Source organism: Trachemys scripta, chromosome 20, assembly GCF_013100865.1.
Source record: "Trachemys scripta elegans isolate TJP31775 chromosome 20, CAS_Tse_1.0, whole genome shotgun sequence".
NCBI lineage: Eukaryota > Metazoa > Chordata > Testudines > Emydidae > Trachemys > Trachemys scripta.
In genome coordinates this window covers 3670566-3696941 of record NC_048317.1, presented here as the reverse complement: position 1 = coordinate 3696941, position 26376 = coordinate 3670566, and the positions used below count along the sequence as shown (strand labels likewise).

General features: G+C 40.4%; 1 protein-coding gene across 1 annotated transcript; it reads right to left on the bottom strand.

Annotated features, from left to right (window-relative positions):
* Positions 1-1022: 1022 nt before the first annotated feature.
* On the bottom strand, positions 1023-26376 carry PSMB2 (proteasome 20S subunit beta 2). The gene is made up of 6 exons (XM_034753948.1): positions 26152-26376; positions 22032-22154; positions 19582-19652; positions 5686-5848; positions 3660-3709; positions 1023-1252 (listed from the first exon to the last, which is right to left on the bottom strand). Exons 1-6 carry the CDS (start codon positions 26240-26242, stop codon positions 1145-1147), a joined length of 606 nt encoding a protein of 201 aa, XP_034609839.1. The 5' UTR covers positions 26243-26376; the 3' UTR covers positions 1023-1144.

Here is a 26376-nt window from a genome sequence, read left to right as displayed (position 1 = left end):
ATTTTAAATGGTCGAAAACCGCTTCAGCCCCAGATTCAGGTAACTCACATTTCTGAGTGAAGTTTGAGCCTTTAAAAAAGTTCAATTCTAGGCCAAGATTCAACAAATGTCAGCCACTATATGGGAGTTACATGACAGATAACTGGGGGTTTTAGAATGGAGGCACCATCTTACCCTAGGCAGGTTAGTGATGGTTCTCATGGAATGAGAAAGGCTCTCTTTATGTAGCGTGGAATAGGTCACAGAAGATCCATGAGAGGCACAGGTAATATTTAAAAGTTTCCTACTGAGCATATTACAGTTAAGCCCAATTCAAAAGATGTGTTAAAAATGGATGCAGCTTAGCACACGTTCTTTTGGACAGCCTGACTTGTGGTGCTCTCCTAATTCACAGGATTCAGACTAAAATAATTATACTGTTAAATTGAGGATGGCTAAGATCCAACTGGCAAGCAAAACATTACTTTCCAGAAACTGGATTTCTTCCCCAACCACTGAGCCATAAAGGGTACTAGTTTCTGCGGATACTCATGTTCTACCCCTACATATACTTTTTCCCAAAACACCTCTTCCCTCAACTTCAACTTGGTCTAAATAACAAAAACGAAGAGACCAAGAGAAGTATATTAAGATGTTCTCATAGTTGACCCCTTTACTATAAAATAAAATTGGATACATTCTTGTAACTATTCTATAGATCAAGTTAAGCTGTCTAAGACAAGTGGAACATTATACCAGCTGCTTGCTGGACTGCAGCATGTACTGAGAGGATGGATGATGGATACTTAACTGCTGAAAGGGAAAATTAATATTCAAACAAGAATTTAAAAGAGAAAACATTTGGAGCAGCAAAACTGGAACAAGCGGAGAAAGCACAGAGACCCACTGATAAGAACGCAGAACAGCAAGGAAGGAAGTTGCTATCTGCAGTCATAGATTGACAATCCCAGAATCCCATCTGCAGAGTAATGACAATTTAATTTACTTTGGGAGAAAAGGGTTAATGGAATAAAGTGATAAGATTGATATAGCCAATGTCAATCTTTATTTGAAGTCTCAAGTGCAGTACATTAATTGTGTACATCAACCGAGTAGAAAAAAAACAAAAATGAACTGAAAGACTGCTCAGGAAAGATCCCAGGGGTTAGGATGACACTTTCGGAAAGGGTATGTTGTCCACTTCGTGGATGCCGTCTTTGTCAATGAACCGGACGCTGAAAGAAGGCAGGTTCAGGATGAAGCGTTTCTGAAGCTGTTTAACAGACAGAGAGAGGGGAAAGATTTGTTCAAGGCTTAAGTAAAAAAACATTTGTCTTTGAGAGAGACATTGTTGCATGTCCTAAAAGCATTAGTTTCTATCCTCCAATTTCTGTCCTGCTTCCACTTTGTTTCTGTAACATTTCTGGACACCAAAACTAAGAAGTGCCTTTCATATTCAGGAACCCCGGAGAGCTAGAACTGACTGCGTTCTCTATGGAAGTCAGTTTGGAAATTAAATAGAAATGGGAGGGTTTGAATAGTCACCTTAAAGAATTACATGGATTTTACAAGTGGAAAAAAGCCACAAGCAGCAACATTTTAAGCTTACCAACTTGCATAAGCAAATAAATATATTTTATTCTGCTCTTATGAGTTTTAGTATTTACCTAAAATTCCTTTTGAACAAATCTGAAGCAGGACTTGGGATCTGAATAAGGAGCTTGCACATCCAGTGATGTAATGTGTTAGACTCGATAAGAATAAACTTGTCATGCCCAAATTTATCTTGTTGTACATCTTAAAGAATTTGTCTTAAACTAGTACCTAACAAGAGAACAACTCTGCTGAAAAATTCACTTGACTGTGTGCCAGGGCTAAGTATTTAAAAGGTCCCCACTGTACGCACTGCTTGGGATATAAACTTCAGTCAATCGTGCATGAGACACTGGCAGCATGGCTCCCACAGTGCCTCTTATTTCAGCGTGAATTACCTCCGTTCTCTAACAAGATTTTTCATTTAAGCTAAAGTGGAGAAGATTACAATCGTTTTCTACCATTACACTTAGATACAAACAGGCAAACATCTTAGAGGGGCCTGAGCTCCTCTGCTTGTGATGTATTTACATTTATAAACTTCCCCACCCAATAACCAACACATACGAGTTAAGGTCAAACCCTTTCTTAGGCAAATGCTGAAGTCACCTTTAGGGTAAGACACATATGAGCTCAAATAAATGGTCAGTTTGATATACAGAGGATAACGCCACTTCTTGCCTTGCTTGAGAGCAGGATGCCTTGATTATAGGAAATACAATGTGGTATTGTTTATTCCTTGTATTAGGATGAACTGGATTGAGTGAAGAGGCCCTGCTGTCACGTTATTTTCTTTTGTAGCTTATTTGTAGGTTTTGAATTTTTGGGTTAGGGTGCACCAATATAGTGAGCACTTGTGACATTCTTGGTTTTAATTTTTTTAGTAGTAGTGATAATTAGGGGTACCACAGGAAGCACGGATACTAATTAGACTCTTAAGGTCACTGACTGAGACAAGACACAGAGGGCAAAATGTAGCAGATTCTGCTCCATGTAGCACTGTATGGTAATATACTAGCCTTCACATGCCCCAAGTGTGTTCTTGGTTTACAAATAGTTACGTAGTAGGCCAACTTCTAGAAGAACTGGTCCTGCAGTTCTTGAGGTATATTCAAGGCAGGATCCCTAGATTTATGCACATTTCTAAAGCACATTTCCAATGGCATCCAAAGTTAAGCAAATTAGTTGTACTTGGTAGTTTTTATTGCGTCCCAGAAACTATGAGCTCAATAGCATATGACAGCAGCAAAGCTACTACGTACTTACCTAGCTACTGAGTTACCATGAGAGACTATCCTTTCAACTCACTAGCTGTAAAGACATGTAATGGTCAGAGAACTATACAACACAACCTCTGTCGGGATAGGGTTGTGCAGCACCCACTCAACTAATTTGTAAAGTACTTTGCTAACTATCAGACACCACAATTGACAGTAAAGCTAATAATCTACTAAAACCTTACACCTCCCCAAAATGCGTGTACGGCCCTTTGCAGCAGACTTCTCCCCCGTAACACCAGTTCAACTCTTTAACCTCCAAGAGACAACGACACCAAGTACTGCTCTTATAAAGATTTACGGTGTGAAAAAGATATTTTTGCTAAAGTTTCTGATCAACCGCTTCAGGGCCTGAGGTCAAGTTATTATCGGAGTTAGACTTGGTTATTCAACTTATGAACTAAGGGGCGAAAGCAGTTTAAAAATGTGTAATAGAAAAATAAACTTACCACAAGCACAGGATAAGTATCAGAAGGATAAAAACATTTTAGGCAGAAATAACATAAAAAGACAAAGTCAAGGGCTGTCTACATCAATATTATGTTAAGTATGGAAGGACCAGAAGTAAAGAAAAGCAATTAAGCTTAAAGTTTACATTCTGAAGGACATGAACCATGCTAAGACAATGTAAGTACCCACAAATCCTTTCCCTCAGTAGCTGGCTCCACATCTGGCCAATGTATATTTATTACCCCTTCTGGCAAAGGCAGGAAAAAAATGTGATAGAGGAACAGGAAAAATATCAGCAAACGAAGGCAAACAAACATTCCTTTCTCAAGATCACACAGGCCCAAGTCTTTGGCGACTCACCTCCTCTAGACATTTCTTTAGGAGCTCCATTGCCTCCTCGCGTGTGATACCTGAAGGAGAAAACACCCACAGATTGCTTTAGTTAGAGGCCATCTCTCTCAAGTCAATCTTTTTATTAAATTTAAACAACTTTTCAGCTGAGCACCAAAAAAACCCTCCTTCCCAGTTCACAGAAAACACATTCCATATGTACTGAGGATGCCCTGCACTGAAGCACTCGCGCTGCAACAAGCCATTGAGAATCGATTTGTTATACCAATGGGAAGCATGACGGAATTTTGCCTCCCATGGCCAGGGACTGGGCTTCGGAGAAGTCCAGCCGTATCTCTCTCCTTGAGTTTATTACAGTTTTAAATCAGCTCCATCTGTCCACAGCCGGCTGCAAGTCAGTGAAAGTGGGCGGGGATTGGTTTTAGTGCTACATTCCCTGCTGGGTATGAGCTTTAATAATGGGAAAGGCACGTGTGTGATGCTCCTGCTATTCTCACACATTAGGATAAAAAAAATCAGCATTCAGTGGGGATGGCCAACTGTGACAACATATTGTACTTAATTTTTTTCCTTTTGGAAGGGGTGGGGAAAGAGAAGAAAGGCAGCATCGCTTCCAGGAGATGCAAGTAATGAAAAAATGACAGAGATGCATGTTTAGCATGCAGCCTACTTGGTTCAAGGGCTTTTGTTCCAGTCTCACACCTGCTGCTCAGGTGGAATAAGCTCCAATTAGAAGAGAACTGCCAGATTCTTGCTGCACTGGTTGCAGGAGGCAGATAGAAATACTGCTAATGGAAGGTCTCTGCTATGAGTCAGTAAATTAAACTTTGCACCCAAAATATTGCTGCCAATGGGTAAAGTGCTTTTGTGACTAAAATACAAGGGAGTCAGAAAAAGCTTAACTCTATTCCCAGCCCTACAGACTTCCAATGTGGACAAGTCGTTTCAAGTTTCCTCATCTGTAAAATGAGGATAATGCTGCCCTGTCTCCTGGCAATCAGAGAGGCTAAGTTTGAATGTTTTTAAAGCATTGAGAGCTACAGATGTGCAAAGAATTATTTACTGTTTACATCAGAAAAGGTTGCAAAGCAGCCAAAACAAAGCATCCCCATATACCAGACCTGCAAAAGGATGAGATACACGTATTTGAAAGGAATGCAGTTTTATTTTTCTGTCTCTTTAATATGCTATGAATTGAACTGATGCAAGTTATGGACAAATGAGAAACACGGCTGCACTCTGAAGAGGAAACCTTCGGGAGATAATTGTATGCACATCATAGCCAGCAAACTAGGTAACATACAGCAGCAGCAGAGGTATACCTCTACCTCGATATAACGCTGTCCTCAGGAGCCAAAAAATCTTACCGCGTTATAGGTGAAACCGCGTTATATCGAACTTGCTTTGATCCGCCGGAGTGCGCAGCCCCGCCCACCCGGAGCACTGCTTTATCGCATTATATCCAAATTCGTGTTATATCGGGTGGCGTTATATCGAGGTAGAGTTTTATTTGAACTATAGCTTGTAGAGGCAGATGCTAGCTGAAGACATCTTCCCGCCTCACTGTTTAGTTTTGAACACTATGATTTAACTACCATTTGGTAGTCTCTTGGGATCTGAAGATAGAAATGCTAAGTAGTAAATTATCAGTGCAACACCTGGGGCAAAAAGTCAATAGTACCCAAAATACTGCAGTTAAGCCATCAAAACATTATTTATTAGATGAAGATGGCCAGGAACTAACAGGTCAGTAATTCAGATTAAAAAAATCTAACTTCCTAACTTTAAAACAGGAACTGCAAGCACGTGGAAAAAGTCTAGTTTCACTGCAGCCTCCATTTCTGCTGAAAAGCTAAGCTATAGATTTTTAGATTTAACTCCTGAATGAGTATTTAATCTCTGTGCCTACTATAGCAACAGAAACATGCAGAGTGACTCAACAAGATTCACAAATGCAAGATCCCACTTTATTAAGCCTTTGATTTACTAGTCAGTAGAAAGAGAATTGTTTCTTTGCCATAGGCTTCATACTTACTTGGCTTGTAATAGCGGTCAAGAATGCTCAGGGTTAGGAATGCACCATATCCATGTGCTGCAAAGGGAGCTTTAGCCAGGGCTGCAAGGTAATCCATATAATAAAGGGCAGGGCCTTCGTGTTCATCATAGCCGGCCAAAAGAAGATTGACATGGTAAGGGGTCTGCAAGCAGAAACACAGATTTTTGATTAATGCAGAAATACTAACCAGTTTCCCCTCTACTGTCCCCCATAACATGTAGAGACCGGTAAACCAGCCCGTTTCAACGTGCTCCTTTGGACACAAAGTGTTTCTAGCAACTGTGTAAATCGCTTCTGAGGAACACATTTGAATTCAAAACCCCAGAGTGGCTGAAATTTTGTTGTTGTTGGGAAGCACACTTCTTTGCCCACTGCATTTCTTTCAAAAGTGTAAGACTCTTACTTTCCCTTCAATCTACTCCTTGGGACCCTTTCACTGTTAGCGTTTCAATCTTATGGGGACAAATCATAATTAAAATACTTTTACACCACCCGACTTCATCTCAACAAAATGCTTGGATTTTTGATTATCAGCATGCAAGCACAATGTGGACTTTTGTGGCCGGTACAAAGTTTGTTAATTTAATATGCTGTTAACCACACAGCATTTTAAGCCAGTATGAAAACAGAATACAGTGTCAAGAGTTTTATATATAACGTTAAATTGTAACATTAATTGCCAATTACACTTTTATTCCATTACCAAGTTTAACTTAAAAATCACTAAGCTAACCTGAATAAATTTTCTTCCATCTAAGATTGCAGATTCTGGCCCACTTTCCTGTTATCATAAGATCAAAATAATCAAAGTGCCCTCCCCTCCTGCATCATAAACATTTAAGAAATATATATTTTCACATTTGTGTCTTTTAGGTTTCAAAAATGGTTTGACAGATGCAGAGAATTAAGTATTAGTCTGTTCCAGTTTAATTCTTTCCTCCCTATTCTCGTTTAAGGCTTTAAACGCAATCCATTAAATAAAGATGTTTTCATGTTTATTCTTTAGCCAAGACAGACCACCCATTTCCACTAATACAACTATGCCTTTTACTAGGTTATAAATACAGATCTAGTAATTCTGCAAAGCCCCAGGAGTTTGCATCACGTTTTATATGGGTTATTTTCTTTAAAAACCTGTGTATTCTTATTGCATTTGCCACAGTGGGGAAGTGGTTGTGTAAGCACATAGCTATAGATATTCCAAACACATGTGAACACATTAGATATGATTCCATACTGCACACACACACACACACAAGATTACCAATTTGCGAAACATAGGCTCATAGAAGGAGTACATGGAATCACCATTTGCCTGCTCAACACTTTTACACTTTTAGTAGTTCCATACTAATTTTAGTACTTGGCATTAATAAGAAACTGTCATTGCAAACAGGGTGTTCATTAGATTTTCAGAAAATTTAGATCAACAAACTAGCCAGCCAGAGTAGGGAAGAATGACACCTACTAGTAGCGCCAGAGCAGAGAGCAAACTCATTTTGAAAGTCTGGGATATGTGCAGTTGGTAGGAGCTTGTTTCTTATATAATTGAGAATGTAAACTAGAAAGTGATTAAATCCTTAGGAGCAAAACTGATTACTTCCAACACTTCCTTCCCTGGGTGCTATCTGCAGTTATGTCACACTGATTCCTTCAATGAGAAGTTATTAAAAATCTTTTAACAAAATAACAGATTAGCATTACATGGTTGGGATAACATTAAGTTGAGACCACAAAACCATGATAGTAAAGAACATCATTGGATGCAAGTAGTACAAAAAACCTTGAGTTGAAATAGTTTTTTAAATGAAATTACAGTGCTATAGTTTGAATGCCCTCCTCACAAAAGGAACTGAAAAGGATCTTTCCCACTTCATGTACCAACATATCCTTATAAAACGGTTTAGCAAATTAATTCACTGACTGTTTTTGGACATTCTATTTCACTACATTGCTTTTATTATATACATTTTAAGGGTTCATCAAACTAACAAAGACAAGCTCACCTCAAGCTTAACAGGGCCAGCTGCATCCAAATACTGCAGTACACCGTATCTTTACAAGGCTTTTTGGTTTCCCCTTTCATTAGGGAAAAGTAAGGACGGACAACAAAATGACAGCCTCATTTACCTCAAAAATATAAACTTTTAAAAAGCGTTATTGAAAGATATTCCATGAAAGATTGTTTCAGTCATTCCAGAATCAAGTTGCTACACAAATGTATTAGTTTAATTAGCTTGTGTATTATCATTTATTTATGCTTAAACATCTCACATGCACACCAAAGTTGTCATTTAAAAGCCATGACACGCAGCACAGAAGACAACTCACAAATTATTGTGCTACTTCGAATTACCAACTTTTGCATGTGTGAGAAGCTTAAGCATAAATAAGTGGTGTCACAGACTAATTAAATCAATACAGCTGGGTAACAACTCGCCGTTTCTGAAATTCTTCTGCAGAAGCTCCATGAAACATCTTTTGTTTGTGCTTTTTTTAAAATTTCAAATGTAAATAAATTATCTTATGCTATCTTACTACTGGAGGAAGGTGGGGCTCAAACATTAGATAATTATTTTCACGTTTTATTTACTATTTCTACATCCTTTCTAACTGATTAACACCCTTTGGGATGCATCTAGTTCCTGATCTGTTTCAGAGTCTATGCTGACAAAGAAATGCAATATTAAAAGGGGATTTTCATACATAATTTTGAGGAGTAAAATTCATGTCTTCTACGGAAGAGCTCTCTTTTCAAGCTACATCTTTTCTTGATATCTAAAGTCATCTTCGCTTCCCGCTGCAGCGTCCACGACACTCACCTACTGCTAGAATTTTAAAGCATGCCAAGATTTGTTTCAATGGGGAATTGTTTTGGGTTTTGCCACAACACTTTACTGGTTTTAAAAACATATATTTTCATATGTGAAAGTTAAAATGGTTTAACTCGATTAGCCTTAAAACATTTAAATTGCAATGGTAGTCGGAGCAAAAGGTAAAACACTTTTTACCCGAGTGCTGTGCCCTTAATGTGAATTATGTGCTTCTGACCCATCAACCCCACAATACTAAAATCAAATTGGTCCTACTCTGCCTTTTTCAGTTATGCTGCAAATATCATGCAAACTATGAGCTTTCCAGTATCCAACAAGCTGACTCCCATTTACCAGACACACCAGCCAAATAAAATCAAAGCTTGCAAACGAACCACCTCAAATAGTATTTACCCCCAAAGGGGAGGAGAATCCAGAGACTCCAGAAGTCCACTAGGAACTCTGCACTTTCTATGGAAAAATTAAGACCACAGATACTATGGCGATGGGCAGCATTACAAAACCCCAAGAAAACCTTCATATGAGCATTAATGTTACGCTTTTTAAAGTGCCTGGTTCTAATCTTTCAGAGCATGGGCTGGCATGGTGGAAGCTTCCCCTACAATAGATCATCGCTGCACCTTAACATGGACCGGCAACAACCTTGCTAGTCTAGTACCGGGGTCCTCTTTCACCCTCAATTCTTCTATGCCTGGTTTTCCAACTCACGTTTCCAGCAGAAAAGCACCAAGTCAGACATTTGTTAAATACTCTCTATATTGAACTTTAGTTTAGTAGCAGGATGTTTATCAATTTCAAACTAGGCATGGAATTTTGTTGCTAATTAACATGAGCAAGAGCTTTGAACTTTTTAGATTGTCACTGTGATTACAAAGGTTTAACATGAGAGATGATGGGCTAACACTTTGGGACTGAGTCAAAACAATGCATTTTTTCATCTCTCAAGAAATGAAATTCTTCATTTCAATTCCCTTCAGTTAAAGAAAATATTTTCCATCCCCATCTAGCTTTGCACTGTATGCCGTTGGATTTAAAATAACTGCAGTGATTAAGAAGAGCGTGAAATTCTTCAGAATTTACAGCTGAAGAGAACAGTTGTGAGAAATATATTGAAACAACAAGATCAGCGATGGGAGGCTGGGCGGCGACAAGCAGCGGTGTGACATCTGGCGGAAGCCAAAGTCACAGCAAGGGGGAGAGAGAGGTGGGCGTGAGGAAGCATCCTGCCAAGCGTGGACAGCAAGAGAGGAATTGACAGTCTTCCTTTGGACTCAGTCCAGACCCTGCCACCTATAATTAAACATATCATCACAATAAGAAGCTGCACTTTAGAATTTGGGTTTTTTTTTATTTAAACAATGTACATTTACTAAGTTGCAGCACAATCTTGGCACTGGCATTCCCAGCAGGTAAGTCATCTGGGAGGTTGGGGAAGGCAGTAGGTTGAGAAAGGAAACATAGCAATATTTTCTGCACCATTAAAAAATGGTACCAGAGAAGTATGTATGTATATTTGTGCCGCAGGAGTCAAATAGGAACTGATAAAAGGTCTTTTCAGACACACACAAAAAATACACCGATCATGGCAAAGTGGGTATTCACCTGCAAGGGTGTATACCCTGTATGAGGAGTGCTGCACGTCAGAAGTGATCAATCAGAATTAAACACTTCCCTAACGAGTACTGCCTCAACAGTTCGACCTGGGAGACATTTACAATAAAGCCCTTTGACTCCTCCTTGGGAGTGTAAAGGGGCCTTCAAGTGAGTGAACACTGCCAGAGTAGTGTGAAGAGCCTTTCCCATAAATAAGAAACAGGTTCTGTGATCCCAATGGAAAGTGTGACTTCTACTCTGAGCTTAGGCAGGGTTCCACCAGAAATAAATCATGGACCCCCTCCCGTAAGCTAAGGGTATGTCCACACTGGGGTGGGGTGAGGTGGGGGAAGCTATACGGTTCAACTCGAGTTGCTAACCTGACTTGCCATGTCTTCACTGCTATATTAACCTGAGTTAAGAACACACTTTCCTTTTTTTGCAGTGTAAATATACTATATTTGGCTTCATTTTCACATTCCATACAGAAAACTAAGGCCTTGTCTAGACACAGTTTTTACACCGTTTAGTTAAACTGGTGTAAACCCAGGTGGAGGTTCTTATTTTGGTTTAAAAATGGCTTACTTTAGTTCAGCTGTTTCTAACAGAATTAAGCTAAACCAAGAGCAGCCTGGTTTAAAAACAAAATAAGAGCATCTACACATCATGAACCCAACTGAAACTGGTTATAAAAAAAAATTAAAAAAATCGCACCTGAAACTAAAACAGCACAAATGCACATGTAGACAAGCCCCAAGTCCAATTGCCAATGAATTAAGTGTCAGAGTGTAAGGTGTAAAGAGTTGAAAAAGTATCAGTTATAGCTATTGCTGTGCATCTTCAGGACTACAGTGCAACACCACAAACTTGACTTAAATTAACATTAGCTGTTGTCTATCTGCAAAGAGGTGGGCCATTTCCTTGTTGCTACGCATGATTTTATACTCCAGAGCAGCTCCAAGTTTGTGTGCTTTCTTGTTAAAGGTGCAGCCATATTGTAATTAGAGGGGTTTCAAAATTTAATGACTTAAAATGTAACATGGCACAGATGCCTTATTATACCAGCTAGTTAACACAGTATTTGTTTTCTCCATTCATTTCACTTGCTAATCCAAAACACTGTCTCTACCCAGCAAATAAAGCTCACAGATAAAATCACTGGCTGTCCAATGGCAAAATGTAACCCCTGTGTTTGCTAATCAGTAGTGTTTTTAAGGGGAATTCAGACAATATTCAATATTTTTGAGCAGACTCCACATGTTGAAGCAGAATTACATGCTGCAAGGTAAATGTAGCAAGTTATGAATGTTAAATACTCAGCGAGTGCTAGAAATATGAATAACTATGATTGCAGAGCATTACATTAATGCTGGATCATCCACAGAGATAGACAAATGAATTCAAACTAGCTGGAGTGGTGAGGGACACAGATGGCGGTTAATAGTGTAGAACATGCCTCAGTTTGGGTTGGGCTGTGACACTCGAATACCGTGCAGAATATTGTTTCAAAATAAACACATTGAGATCAAAATAATCTATTTCAGTTGGTGAAATTTCACTGAAGTAGACCCAGTGCAAAACACCAAGGCTGCTGTGTTGCCTTCACTGTGTAACATGGACAGCCACAAAACCAGGAAAAAGCTACGAAATGAAAAGGTTATATGAGATGTCCCCGCTCTCCTCCGCATCTGGCACTTTTGTAAACACTCTGTCAGCAAAAAAGGGGAGGGGCCAGAAAAGAGGACAACCAGCAAGCTCCACCCCCTCCACACACTAACGGACCCAAAACCAAAGATTCATTAATGCAGCTCCTCGGTGATCTGCAACCCCCACTGAATAGGTCAGAGCACAAAAGCTGCCCAATACCAATTGCCATGGGGGAGCGGGTTGGGAACAACAACTGAATGGAGCACACAGGAAGAGTTTCTATAGCCAAGGCACCTTGGGACTGAGGCATTCCACAAGTGAATGACCTTCTGGAAATTTTCTTGTCTTTCCTCTGCTTGCAATACAACACTTATGGGTCCCTCAAAGTAGGGAGTGGGAGAATACAGCTCAACCACATATCTAGTCCCAGGGGACTATTCTGTGAGTTTTACCCCCCCACACCTCCATTACTTTCCACGTGAAGGAGTGTCAATTACTAATTATAACAGGAAATTGGGAGTTGGATCCCTCTGTTGCATTTCTGACTGACACTACTCCGCGACCTTGGGCAAGTTGCTTCACCGCTCTGTGCCTCAGTTTGCCCACTTGTAAAATGGAGATATTATTGATTCACCTTCCTAAAGTGATCTGAAATCCCTGGGAGGATGCAAAGTATTGTCATAAAGTTAGACCAAGACTTCAATAACAAAGCAGCATCAAGTGTTTGTTAAACAGCCCAAGCACAACGCTCAACCTCAGATATAGTGAACTCTTCTAGATTTTATAACCCATTAAAATGATTTAAAGGCTACTGCATATTAATGACCAAACGCCCAAAAGTCCTGCTCATACTCCACTTTCTTCCTGTTCAGACTTGTACCTTGTAACACTGGTTAGCCAGAACAAACCCAGTAACTGAAGTATCCCAGATACATGTGAATGGGGCCCCCACGCACCTTTTGGCACAGAGCCATTTCGCAACCTATTTGGAAAGAAGCGGATAGTGTTGAGAAGTGTTCTGGATTTAAGTCACCAATGCCAAATCATAGCTATTAAGACAAACAGTTTCCATTATCAGATTCTCAATAACTAAAACAAATGGTGTTTATTCTGAAGATAACCTGATTAGAAAAATTATCTATGAATTTTAGAGCTAAAGTTATAGATTTAAGACAGTTGTGTGGGGTTAGTGTGAAACTCCTTAACAAGTAGATATTTAGAAAAATTAGGGATGGAGTAGAGCTACAGGGTCTTTTTACAAAGCCAAAATCTTTGATATAATATCACTATACTTCCAATGGGACTATTTAGCACAGAAACAGGGATTTCTGATCTCAGCAGGCACCTAACTGGGTAGCACACACTCGCTAGGAGTGAGAAAGCAACACCTTCTCACATACAATCCTCCTGAGAGGGAGGATTTACACCTGAAAACTCATAACTGTATCAGCACTGTGATGGGCAAAACAGCAAGTTAAAAAAAATTCTAGTTAATTTAAACCAGTATAGCTCAAAGTACAACCTCCAACAGCATTACTGAAACAGGAGAGTGATTCTATAGCCTGGCTCTTCCTAAAGGCCAGCCCAACATAAAAGGTAGGACTTTTGAGGGTACACGTGAAGGAAAAGACAGAAGGGATCATGGAGGGACTACACCCAAAAGTTGGAGTAAGGTAATACCGAAATACAAATTAGGGGATGTTTTCCAACTTGCCTGCTCCCCTGCCCCTAAATTTAGGGGACTAATCAGAGTTTGGTAGGGTCATCAATCTTTATAAAACTCTAGTTTCAGGTGTTCAGCCCACTAAGGTAACATTTCCCATTGCCAGACCTACATAATCTGTGCATACACATGATCCCGAGTTTAAAGTGTCCACTTGTCAGTACAGAGCAGAAGCCACATGCAACTCAGGTTCAGTCATAAGTGACTTTCCAAAATACAGCATTAAGAAATAAATTGGGTTTGGGCAAGGCAAATTGGTTTACACATTCCATTCTTGGCTACCTTAAAAAACCTTTTCATATTGGTCTGGCCAAGTATTAGCTGCTATTAGCCAAGGGTCTAGGCTCAACTCAACTTGCAGGGAACTTTCCACACCTTACTGTGCATCAAGATGAAAATATTTAAACCTGTAGGTAAACAACCTAGTCCCCTCCTCTTCCCTTCCCCACAAAGTATAATTTAGCTTGGCATATATAGCCATAAAACATAATATAACCAACAGTATTAGATTAATAGACTTCCAGAGTCCTATGTGAATGATTTCTTTGTACAAAGCACTACTGGCTATATTTTTATTGATTCTAATTGAGTCAGAACAGGTACAGAAATATAACAAACATCTGACAAGTGAAGTATCAGGGGGTAGCCGTGTTAGTCTGTATCTACAAAAACAACAAAGAGTCTGGTGGCACCTTAAAGACTAACAGATTTATTTGGGCATAAGCTTTCGTGAGTAAAAACCTCACTTCTTCGGATGCATAGAGTGAAAGCTACAGATGCAGGCATTATATACTGACACATGGAGAGCAGGGAGTTACTTCACAAGTGGAGAACCAGTGTTGACGAGGCCAATTCAATCAGGGTGGATGTAGTCCACTCCCAATAATAGATGAGGAGGTGTCAATTCCAGGAGAGGAAAAGCTGCTTCTGTAGTGAGCCAGCCACTCCCAATCCCTATTCAAGCCCAGATTAATGGTGTTGAATTTGCAAATGAATTTTAGTTCTGCTGTTTCTCTTTGAAGTCTGTTACTGAAGTTTTTTTGTTCAATGACAGTGACTTTTAAATCTGTGATAGAATGACCAGGGAGATTGAAGTGTTCACTTACTGGCTTGTGTATGTTACCATTCCTGATGTCCGATTTGTGTCCATTTATTCTTTTGCGGAGGGACTGTCCGGTTTGGCCAATGTACATGGCAGAGGGGCATTGCTGGCACATGATGGCATATATGACATTAGTGGATGTGCAGGTGAATGAGCCCCTGATGGTGTGGCTGATGTGGTTGGGTCCTCTGATGCTGTTGCCAGAGTAGATATGGGGACAGAGTAGGCAACGATGTTTGCTACAGGGATAGGTTCCTGGGTTGGTGTTTCTGTGGTGTGGTGTGTAGCTGCTGGTGAGTATTTGCTTCAGGTTGGGGGGTTGTCTGTAAGCGAGGACTGGCCTGCCTCCCAAGGTCTGTGAGAGTGAGGGATCATTTTCCAGGATAGGTTGTAGATCGTGGATAATGCGCTGGAGAGGTTTTAGCTGGGGGCTGTATGTGATGGCCAGTGGTGTTCTGTTATTGTCCTTGTTGGGCCTGTCCTGTAGTAGGTGATTTCTGGGTACCCGTCTTGCTCTGTCAATCTGTTTCCTCACTTCCCCAGGTGGGTATTGTAGTTTTACGAATGCTTGATAAAGATCTTGTAGGTGTTTGTCTCTGTCTGAGGGGTTGGAGCAAATTCGGTTGTATCTTAGGGCTTGACTGTAGACAATGGATCGTATGATGTGTCTTGGATGGAAGCTGGAGGCATGTAGGTACGTATAGCGGTCAGTAGGTTTCCGGTATAGGGTGGTGTTTATGTGACCATCACTTATTTGTACTGTAGTGTCCAGGAAGTGGATCTCTTGTGTGGACTGGTCCAGGCTGAGGTTGATGGTGGGGTGGAAATTGTTGAAGTCCAGGTGGAATTCTTCAAGGGCCTCCTTTCCGTGGGTCCATATGATGAAGATGTCATCAATGTAGCGCAAGTAGAGGAGGGGCACTAGGGGACGAGAGCTGAGGAAGCGTTGTTCTAAGTCAGCCATAAAAATGTTGGCATACTGTGGGGCCATGCGGGTACCCATAGCAGTGCCACTGACTTGAAGGTATAAGTTGTCCCCAAATCTGAAGTGGTTGTGGGTGAGGACAAAGTCACAAAGCTCAGCCACCAGGCTTGCTGTGGCCTCATCAGGGATACTGTTCCTGACAGCTTGTAGTCCATCCTCATGTGGAATATTGGTATAAAGTGCTTCTACATCCATGGTGGCCAGGATGGTGTTTTCAGGAAGAACGTCAATGCACTGTAGTTTCCTCAGGAAGAAGGACAAGTGACTGACAAGTGACTGAGCAAAGAATACAACTTTCTGATGCCAATGTTTGTAGCTTTGTGTTGAAAGTGCCGCACTTTCATACAAGCACTAAGTGCTAAGTTTCAAAAGATAGTGTTCTCCCTACAGTACAGAGATCCCTGTAGTGTGACAGTAGTGTCAAAGTGCGCCATTTGCTCGGGGGCATTGCCATCTGCAGCAGCACAACATTTTGTCTCCGGTAAATAAACACATCTGCCTTTGCCAGTGTCCTCCCCACTGTGCTGCCCATCTGGAGCAGGTGAGCTGGAAGGCAAGCCCGGGCACAGGGAGGAGGGGGGATGCAGAGAGGATCAGGCCTCAAGGGACATGGCACATAGAGGAAGAAGACAGTGCCGCATCATGTCACATCCTGCTAACCGCATTTGCCAAAAAGCATGTTAAATTATTACCCTCGTTAGTGATATTTTTATCATATGTAACAAACGGCTGTCTGTGCTTAAGTAGGCAGGACATTCAAAGTCAATTTCACCTCTGCCATCTGCTCTGGGGGTCCTGTGACCTTGAGACAAGTAATCAGCCTCTTACGCAACTGACAGACAAGGCTGTGTATGCACAACGGAAGAAGGAGAATTACAATACTGCTTCTAATGTCACTCACGGAAACTCCGAAAAGCTCCATGCAAACATACAAGCCTTTCAAAATGTGAACACTTGAATGAAAGTTAAAATAAGTATAGTTTTTATAGGACTAACATCTATAGTCAATTTGTATCCATTTAATTTGCAGGAGGTATATCACACTCATTTCTAAACAGAATGAGGTGTGCTTTAAACAGAGGACTGGGAGTCAGGACTCCCGTATTTTATTCCCAACTCTGTATGAACTTGGGCTAGTCAAAACCTTGCTGAGCATCAGGTCTCCCCTTCTTCCACCCCTCTTTTGTCTTGTTCATTTAGACTGAAAGCTCTTCAGGGCAGGCTCTATGTACATACGGGGTCTAACAATAGGGCTCTGATCTGAATTGGGGCCCACAGGTACTACCCTAATACAAATAATGAACACTGATTGCAAGCCTGAAAAAAGTTCTCTGGGAAATTTCTATAAAATATCCAAGCAATAAACAAACCTCATCCCCTGTTCCTCCCCATACAAACATATTTGTTCAACTTAATTCACAACATCATTAATTCTCTTGTTTTCCCCTCTCTTTTTTGTATGGAGAATATACATGTGCCAGGCAGAGGACTGTTGAAATCCTTAAACTTGTATATTTAGATACCACTTTGTCTTTCTGTAACAACTTCCAGTTAAGAACTTTATAGCACTTTATAAGCAATGAATTAAGCCTCCTCTCCTTGTGAGGTACCCAAGGATTACATATTTCTACCCAATACCCATTTTACAACTGGGGAAAAAGTGTGGATATTTGACCTTAAACATGTCACATGGCAAGCCAACAGCACGTGTAGAACCCAGAAGTCCTGACTTCCTCACTATAACTGCCAAGCATCAAAGGGCACTTATATAAGGCATCTGAATGATGAATGAGAAGACAGCATTTATTAGCAATGCTTTGAAATATTACCTTAAGTCAGTCAGTCATTACACTCTGCTAATTCAAAAAAACAGCTTCAACTTGGTTTTGATATTTACTGAAAGCTTCATGTCTCTGTTTACAAAAGGGGCTTGTTTTGCTAAGTACATCAAATAGCTTTGCTCTATTAAATCATTTTAGGAGACGATTAAACGGATTCAATGCATTTGCATGAGAAGTGATGGCCTTATCTCGATTTTAAAGGGGCTTAATTCACTTAGCTGTCTGGTATTTATGACAAAATGTTTACTGGGCCCAAAGCTGCAATTTTAACACTGTAGTTGTATTAGTTTCCAATAAGTGAGGTGAAAGGCACTTTAACAAGGAAAAAAAAAAGCAAACCATAGCTTACAATTTCCATAAAACAGACCACTTTGATGAGGAAAAACCCACAGTTAAAGAAAGAAGAGACCTCTCGATTACAGAGTTCATCCATCTGCAAGTGAAAGTTATTCCCCAGTAATTCATAGTGAGTAGTTAGCGGACATTTGGTCTTCACCAAGACCCTGGATTCTGAGCCATATCCCAACTTCTATGCCACGCTTTGAAGACAATTAATCAGATCATGATCAAAACAAAATCTGAAGTTTTTCACAGGTTGAAAACTTCCCCCCCTCTTATATTGCTTCTATCCATTTTCCATTTGGAAATACATGGATATAGATAATTAAAATGAATAGCAGCAGGGCTAACAGAGTAGCCATCTGGGGAAAGATATTAAATGATACACCTCTATCCCGATATAACACGACCTGATATAACACGAATTCGGATAGAACGCGGTAAAGCAGCGCTCCGGGGCGGGGGAAGAGGGAGCTGCGCACTCTGGTGGATCAAAGCAAGTTCGATATAACGCAGTCTCACCTATAATGCGGTAAGATTTTTTGGCTCCCGAGGACAGCGTTGTATCAAGGTAGAGGTGTACTTAACGTTTTTAATGTCCTTAACATGAAAACACAAACAAGCCTATTATAAAAATAGGTAAAAGTCCTTTCACAGGTAACATTTTACAGAAAATAGTTGTCAATGTCATCTCCTTAAAACTGAACACAATGTTATTGTAACTATTATTTAACTAGTAATTCAGGAGAACCTTAATTTGCCAAATGTCTCCAGGGTCCCCAAACCAATAGGGGTTTGTTAAAAAGAACATGAAACAACTAACACAAGCAGACAAAGATGGACAACAGGAGACACTACTGTTGTACAGTAATTCTTTATTCATACCACTGAAATTATTTAGGGCATAATATAGCACGGCAGTATAATTAAGATACAGGAACCACCGGGGTGGCTCTTAATACATGTATCTCATAATAGCAGTAGTTTTTAAAGTACTTTGTGAGGTTTTATATTTTTCAGAAAAGGCATTTCAGAAATTTGGGTTTAAGAAAAAATCAGGTTTGACTATACACAAGTTACATCAAGGGGGGGTGGGAGGGCAGGGAGATAGCTCAGTGGTTTGAGCATTGGCCTGCTAAACCCAGGGTTGTGAGTTCAATCCTTGAGGGAGCCACTTAGGGATCTGGGGCAAAATCAGTACTTGGTCCTGCTAGTGAAGGCAGGGGGCTGGACTCGATGACCTTTCAAGGTCCCTTCCAGTTCTAGGAGATGGGATATCTCCATTAATTTAAATTTAAATTTAACTGTGAAGTAAAAATCTAGTGACGCTAAATGCGAAATTACTAAAATGATCTGCACCAAGCGTAAGAAGAGAGCACGGAATTACGAAGTGAAAGTGAACTATATAAAACTGACATGAAAGGGAAATGTCTTCTCCACCCCTTTTGTAGCAACAAAACCTGATTGCTCTCAAGGGTCTCAGTTCCTCACTACTCACTGTGGGGAGTCTGTGGCTTCACTAACTCAGACCACACTCAAATCATTTGCTTGTTTCAGAAGAATAGAGACAAACTTGGCCAGTCACATGTTATTTTCTTTTTTATTTTGCGTTTTCTGCCCTGGAGCAGTCAGTCATGTGTAAGCACATGTTTAAATTGTGAGCCCGAGGGGGGAAAAAATATTGCTGAGAAAAAAAAGCTGTTGCAGTAGGAAGGGACGTAGGGAGGGAAAAGGGCAAACACATTGTTTGATTTTTGCGAGAAGGCCTTAGTAACTCCAGTCATTGCTAGTATGCCTCCGTTATTACTTACCCGACTGCGGAGGTAGTCAGCCAAGTTTCTGCGTGTAAAGTTTGCTGCTGCAGTAGGAGACAACTCATACCCTGATATAAGAAACAAATGCATTGATGAGGAAACTGGAGTGCAAATGCATCATTCTTACTGATTTACCGTCACTATGTGTTTCATAATAAAACAGAAAGGCAACACGATTGAGGGCAATTCCAAGTTCCTATTCTGGCTCTGACAACCCATTTACTGTGTTCCCTTTACCTCGGTCTACATTTTCCCTATGTTAACCGTGAATAATTATACTGACCTATATCAATAGGGTGGCTAAGGATTCAAATTACTCATACCTGTACAGGGATTCAAAATACAAAGCCCTAGAAAAGTGCAGAATATTACACATCTGTATTCCGAATATTTTTTCACACAAACTGTATCCCAAAAATGGGGTGGAGTTAAATAGGAGAGACACAGAGGAATAGAGATGATGTTTTTCACCCAGGATTTGAAGACAGATGCAAAGTTCCTGCATTTCTCTAAATCACAGGGTATGCCTACACAGCAATTAACCATTCACAGCTGACCCAGGTCAGCTGACTCGGACTGTGGGGCTATAAAATTGCTATGTAGATGTTCCAGCTTGAGCTGAAGCCCAAGCTCTGGGATCTGTCAATTTTTAGCTCCACAGCCCAAGCCCTGCGAGCCTACGTCAGCTGATCCAGGCCAGCCACAAGTCTTTTATTCCAGTGGAGAGTACCTTCAAAGGCCTGGACTGCAGAAGAGAAGGCTCTCTTGCCCACTGGCAAGATTGTGAAATAGGAGAGAATTCCGAAACTAATGCTGAATTTTTTTTTTTTTTTTGTAAAACCAATCCTTTAGATGTGTAATTCCATTTTAGTTAGTGAACAGGAAAGAGACTCAGGACAGGATACTAAAAGTTCTACCACCTGTAACAATGAATAAAGAACCAAAAGACTGATGGCTTCCATAAATAATACAAGACACTTCATCAAAAGCCTAATGCTAAGGATAGCAGAGCAAGTTATTACAGGATATCCTACTGTCATTAAAACCTTTAACCTGCCCTAAAGGATAAAAGTTTTTACTAGATATCGTAGATTGGTTTTTTTTTTAAGCGATGACATAAGGTGCTCAATCTATTGCTTCATAGTTATAAACAGTGGATTTCACCAAAATACAAAATACAAATACTTTTACAATTCAGTACCGACTTACCTACATACTGAGTATACGTGAACCAAAGATCATTTAATTAAGAGTTCAAACATTTGCAGTCACTCTAGAAATTCAGAAAGCTGAAAGACTATAAGGCCAAACTGCTCTTTTTGACTAGATCAGTATCAAGTCAGTACAAATCTGATTAGAGATTTGAACACACCCCTGGGAGGTAATCAGTGCTTGCAAAGGCAGGAGGAAACATTTTACAATGAATTGCATATTTCACTAGGTGATCTCAGAAGTGCTCTGCAAACTAGTTGCAGTACTCTCCTGAGTGAAGCATTATCTTCTCTTTTACAGAAATTGACATTTTGGAGAAATTGAGGCAGAGAGGTCAGATGACTTGCTCAAAAATCAACTCACATCAGAACTAGCAATAGATACCTGAGTCCGGTTTTCCTGTCCTCCCCTTTCTAACAGCTAGGCTATCCTCCCTGTTTTGTACAGACCAAAGAGTACCAATTCTGGTGTGTAATTATACTGGGCCATATTGTTGATAGGGAAGGGAAATGAATTATTGAAATCAAAACAGAGACATTCATTCATATATATATTCAGCAGGAATTAACTCTTTATGAATATATAAACTTGGGTGGATTCAATGCCAAGTATTCAAGCCCCTAACTACCTATATCCTGCCCTCATCACCATATTTACCTGAGCCCGTAAAAGGCAGAAACCCACAAACTAGACAGACTAAGAAAATTAAGTGTAGCCCCCCTCAAACACCAACCTGAAATAATCTAATAGTTATCTTTAAAGGGACATCAACTTTATTAAGACTCACCCCTTGTGTCTGAATATTTTTGAACTACTTATTAGAAGCAACTCCTAAAATTACTAAACCTAAAAAATTAGTACATTTCACAGTACTTTTTATACAAAAGTTTTACTGTTTCCCTTGTAGAGAATCTATTCATAAGTTTTTCCTGTTTGTGCCAATTCTTCACACAGCAACATGAAAGGTCTTTTTAAAAAAAGGTTAGCAATAAACTGTAAACCCACAAAAACTAGCATGGTCACTAAGGGACAGTGTAATACTCACAAATATATTTTATTAAAACACACAATTCCAGCTGTCCTTTAAACTCTCAGTAACAAGGATACTGAGCCTCTAATAACATGCAGGCATATTAGCTCTCATTCATATAATTATAAAACATGACCTCTTGTTCTTACTACACTTTAAAACAAACCCAGTAAGGAGCTGTTTTGAGTTCTGGTTTTGTACTTACCATTTCTCATTTTATAGAGCTGAACATTTTTCTGGATGTACTCTGCAAACTGCACAGTGTCTCCAGCTTCCCCCACACACAACAGCAAGATCTTCTCGCTCATTTTAAACATCTTATCATGGTCTAGGCAATGAGACAAGAACAAACACTACAGTCATCAGCAAGAATATGCTATTTTGCCAATACCATAGCAGTTTCACAATTTATTTAATAAGTACCAAATTAAAGGATTTTAATCACTCAATTATGCGAATCAAAGCATCCCAACTAAATTACAATATTCAGCTTCTCTCAGTCTCCCAATTTAATCTGTTGCATAGTGTTCCTACGTGCCGTTAAAAGCGGTCATGCTTCAGAGAGGTGACTGCATTCCAGTGGTTAATGTAGCGCCCTACATCTACTCTGAATCAGTGTATGGTCCCAGTTGTGTAACTGGATCCATGCTGACAGCCCCTGCACAGGGAGCACTCATGGAGACAATGGAGCTCAACACCAGGGTCCACATGTGCACATCCAACAGCAGAATCTGGAACAAAATTCTGAAGTGCTTTGATATTCTTCAGGAGGAAGATGCCACAGAAATGCAAGGTGTTACTCATGTACCAACGTTGGTTAAAACTGCACACAGACAGAACAATACATTTTAAAAAAAAATTAAGTATTAGCTCTTTCATTCTATTATTTACTCACCAATAAAATATTCAAGAGTTTTGCTTGATAAGCTATTAGGTTTTGCTTTATATAAATAAATGATGTGTTAGGGCAAGTGCAATTCTTGTTAGAGTTGAAACATGTGAACACATTAAGCAAAGAGAAATTATGAAAAATGTAGGATCAAAATGTATGTCAAAGAGACTTCCTTTTCCTAGGATATCCAGATCCACTAACAGCTGTTTCAGAAAGGAGTAATTTGGATAGACAATGCCTGACAAGGAAAACCACTTATTTTAAAATACAGCGGTAGTCAATGTCATGACTGAACTCTATTAGAACACTGGTAATAAGAAAAAATAATAAATATTGATTACAAATTGCAAAAATAGCCCATTGAGAAGCAACAAAATCATTAAACTGTAAACCAGAATTCTTCCCTTGAAATCAAAACTTTAAAACTGTAATTTTCTGAGGTATTTTTCAAATCTCAGCTATGACAACAAAACTATAGGAACACAATTTTGTACTACTCCTAATACTGTAATCTTATCTGACCACCAGTCTGCTTTAACTAGATAAGATAGATAAATATTCAAGCAGCTGTTAGTGCCTAAGGAAAACTGCTTCTCCATATTCAGGCTAGGTCTACAGAACAACAGTCTAAATCTCCATATCTGAATCTCACTTTCACTTTCAATTTACTAAATACTGCTGAATAATCTTCCCTGGAAGACATGTTTGAAAGCTTCTGAAATGTCACAATCCTTTAATAGGATTTCGAGAGTATTATGCAGTTGTTAAATACTTTAAAAGTTGCTTTTGAGTGTTCAGGGATTGCTATTCAGATTGATCACTCTCTGCAATTTGTTTACAATTTGAAGGAAAAAACTAGCAAATACCAATATTTTATATGAATACTACCTATAGCTTAATGTTTTTCAAACTAGGATTAATAAATCCCACATCAGTATGTTTGCCTGAATAGATTAAATAAATTCCAACTGGAATTAAACATGGTTAGTTTACAAAACAAACTTTTAAAAGAAGTTGATGGTATTTGGTAATATTTAGAGTAAAAACTGCAATTTATTACAGCGATTTCTCCCTAACTTGGTGTCCTGTTTATGAAACAAGAACACCACCTGTGTTTATTTTTGTAGACATGAAGATAGATACAGTGGCCAGATTCATCTATCAGCATAGCCAACTTTTGCAATTTTATTGAAATGCTCCCAATATTTGGGGGGGAAGGTGTGGTGTTTAGATTGCTTGATTTTTAAAGTCCCAACTGCTGGATTCATGTGATTATGTGAGAATATACATTTTTAAAGAAAGAAAGTTTAACCCTCCTTGTTGAAGAAAAACACTTGGAAGTGGACCTGCACTAACATAAAGGCTCAAATGTGAACATGAAGGCTGAAACCCAAAGTCAAATTAAAAACTTTTTTTTTTTTAATCTCATGGTTTTGGGGGCCTTTTTCTCCAAGCTTGTGGCTGACAACACAGATTTAGTACAACTTTTTAAGAGGAAAAAATTTTATGTTGAACATGAGCAGCTGACTGCACTTGTTTTACTTTGCTAATGTAGAACTCAGTCCCACAAACATGTGCATAGCTTTGTGCATGCGAGTAGTTCCACTGACTACCTGTAAGTGCTTGCAGGATCAGGCCCTGAAGTCCCGTGTGCAGTGGGGAAATTTTAAAGAGTCCCCACCATGAGCTGTAACACTAGTTCAACTGAACCACAGTTAAAGTTGGTAGGAACCCTAATGTAGATAAGACTTATGTCCGGACCCATGTTTTCTACCCCCTTCAATTAGGCTTACTTTTTAATAGGGTTAACTAAAACAATAGTAAAAACAGGTCCACCCATGGAAGCCTTGGGTCCCACTGGTTCAAATGAAACTGTGTTAAAATTGCTGGGGGAAATATTTTATACATTTTTCAAGTGTAGACATAGTCAATTTCCTTGGGATAAAGGCTCAGAAAGAAAGTAAAACCTGGGAACATGTAATATCTGTACTATTCTCCAACACTTCAGTAGATAAAAGGTACACATGTTCGGGTAACTGTTATTGTTCCGATGGCTCAACATTCTAGCAACGTTTTCTAATAACGAAAAAAGTTAGAAGTGAAAAGACCAAAAGAATGGGTGCTTTATAAATCCTGAAGATCAGCAAAAGCTCCCTGTAATATCTTTTCATCTTCAGTTGTTACATGTGCACAATCTGAGAAACAAAGTTAACTCTTTTGGTCTCACTCAGCTCTCTCACATGAGCAGTTATGGAGATTTTTCTATTTGAAGTAACTTAGAAATGGGCTGACAACTTAGCGCTTGGAAGATGTAAGAGCCAACAGCTAACACTTTACAGATGCTCATTTTTGCAGAACAGTCCTCAAGTACCTTTTCACTTCTATGCTGCCCTTCATGGAAGGGAGGAAAGCCACATAGAAGTCAGAAAAACCACTACACCGTCAGCCATGAAATCGCCCCTTAAAACTCACCTTTGCTGTGATGTCTACGCAATGCTCAACAATGGCTAAACAATGGGTATATACTGTGACTATTGCTTATTATACCAACCATGATAATTTCATCGATACCTTGACCTCCCTGCTGCTTCTTTTTCTCCACCAGTTGCCTCTCATCTTATATTTAAATACGCTATAAAAAAAACTCTATCCCAGCACCATAAAGGTGTGCAGTGCCAAGCACAAGGGAACCCTACCCTGGGTCTCTAAGCTCTACTGCAAGAGACCGAGGTGACAAATTCATGAATTCACTGTAGAACCAAGACAGAATAATTAAAAATAAGTCACAGTAGAGCAAATAAGAGATAAATTGCTTTTTGAAAACTTTTCCCCTCTGCCAAGTTTGCGACACTGTGAAAATACCTTTCCAATGGGCAGTTAGCCGCTACACAATCCACGCTTTGGGGCAGGGGCCAGGCCTTCCTAGGTGGCTGCACTGCACGCAGCGCAATGGAACCCTGCTTCTCATCAGGGCCCCTGGGTGGTTTCACAACACGCCACCACACACTTCGATGAATTCCTTGGTTTTTTTTTTTTTTTTAATAAGAAAAGCAAGTCCCTTCGGGTTCTTAAAGGTAACCAGTTTCCCCGCTACAAAGGTGCATAAACAGTAAAGGGTGACACAGCAGCAGGTGCACAAAGAAAACCGTCATCAAGGGGCAGGGATCTCCCAGAGGGCTGCAGACCTGTACCAGACCCCTGGGCTCCACAGCAGGGGGGAGGGTCAAGAGATCTTGATCACCCCTACCCCCCGAGCAGCTGCCCACCCTCCCTCCGTGAGCAGCTGCCCCCCTCCTCCCCACCCACCCTCCCTCCCTGAGCAGCTCCCCCCCCCCCCCCCCCCCCCCCCCCCCCCAACCCCCCCCGCACTTTCGGCCCCCCCCCCCCGCGAGGGGCAGCCCGGCCCCACACCGCCCCCAGCCCCGCCTCTCACCGTGCTTCATCTGGACGATGCTGGAGGCCGCCACCGTGTCGGACGCCACCAGGATGTAGTCGGGGCCCTGGATGCCGATCAGGTACTCCATGGCCGGGCGTTACGGGGCGGGGGTGGCTGGGTGCGCGCGCGCGGTTCGTGCTCAGGCCCCGGGCCGGCGGCGGCAGCAGCAGCTTCCCTCCGCTCCGCAGCGCGACGTGACACAGCGAGGCCGCGCGGCCGGCG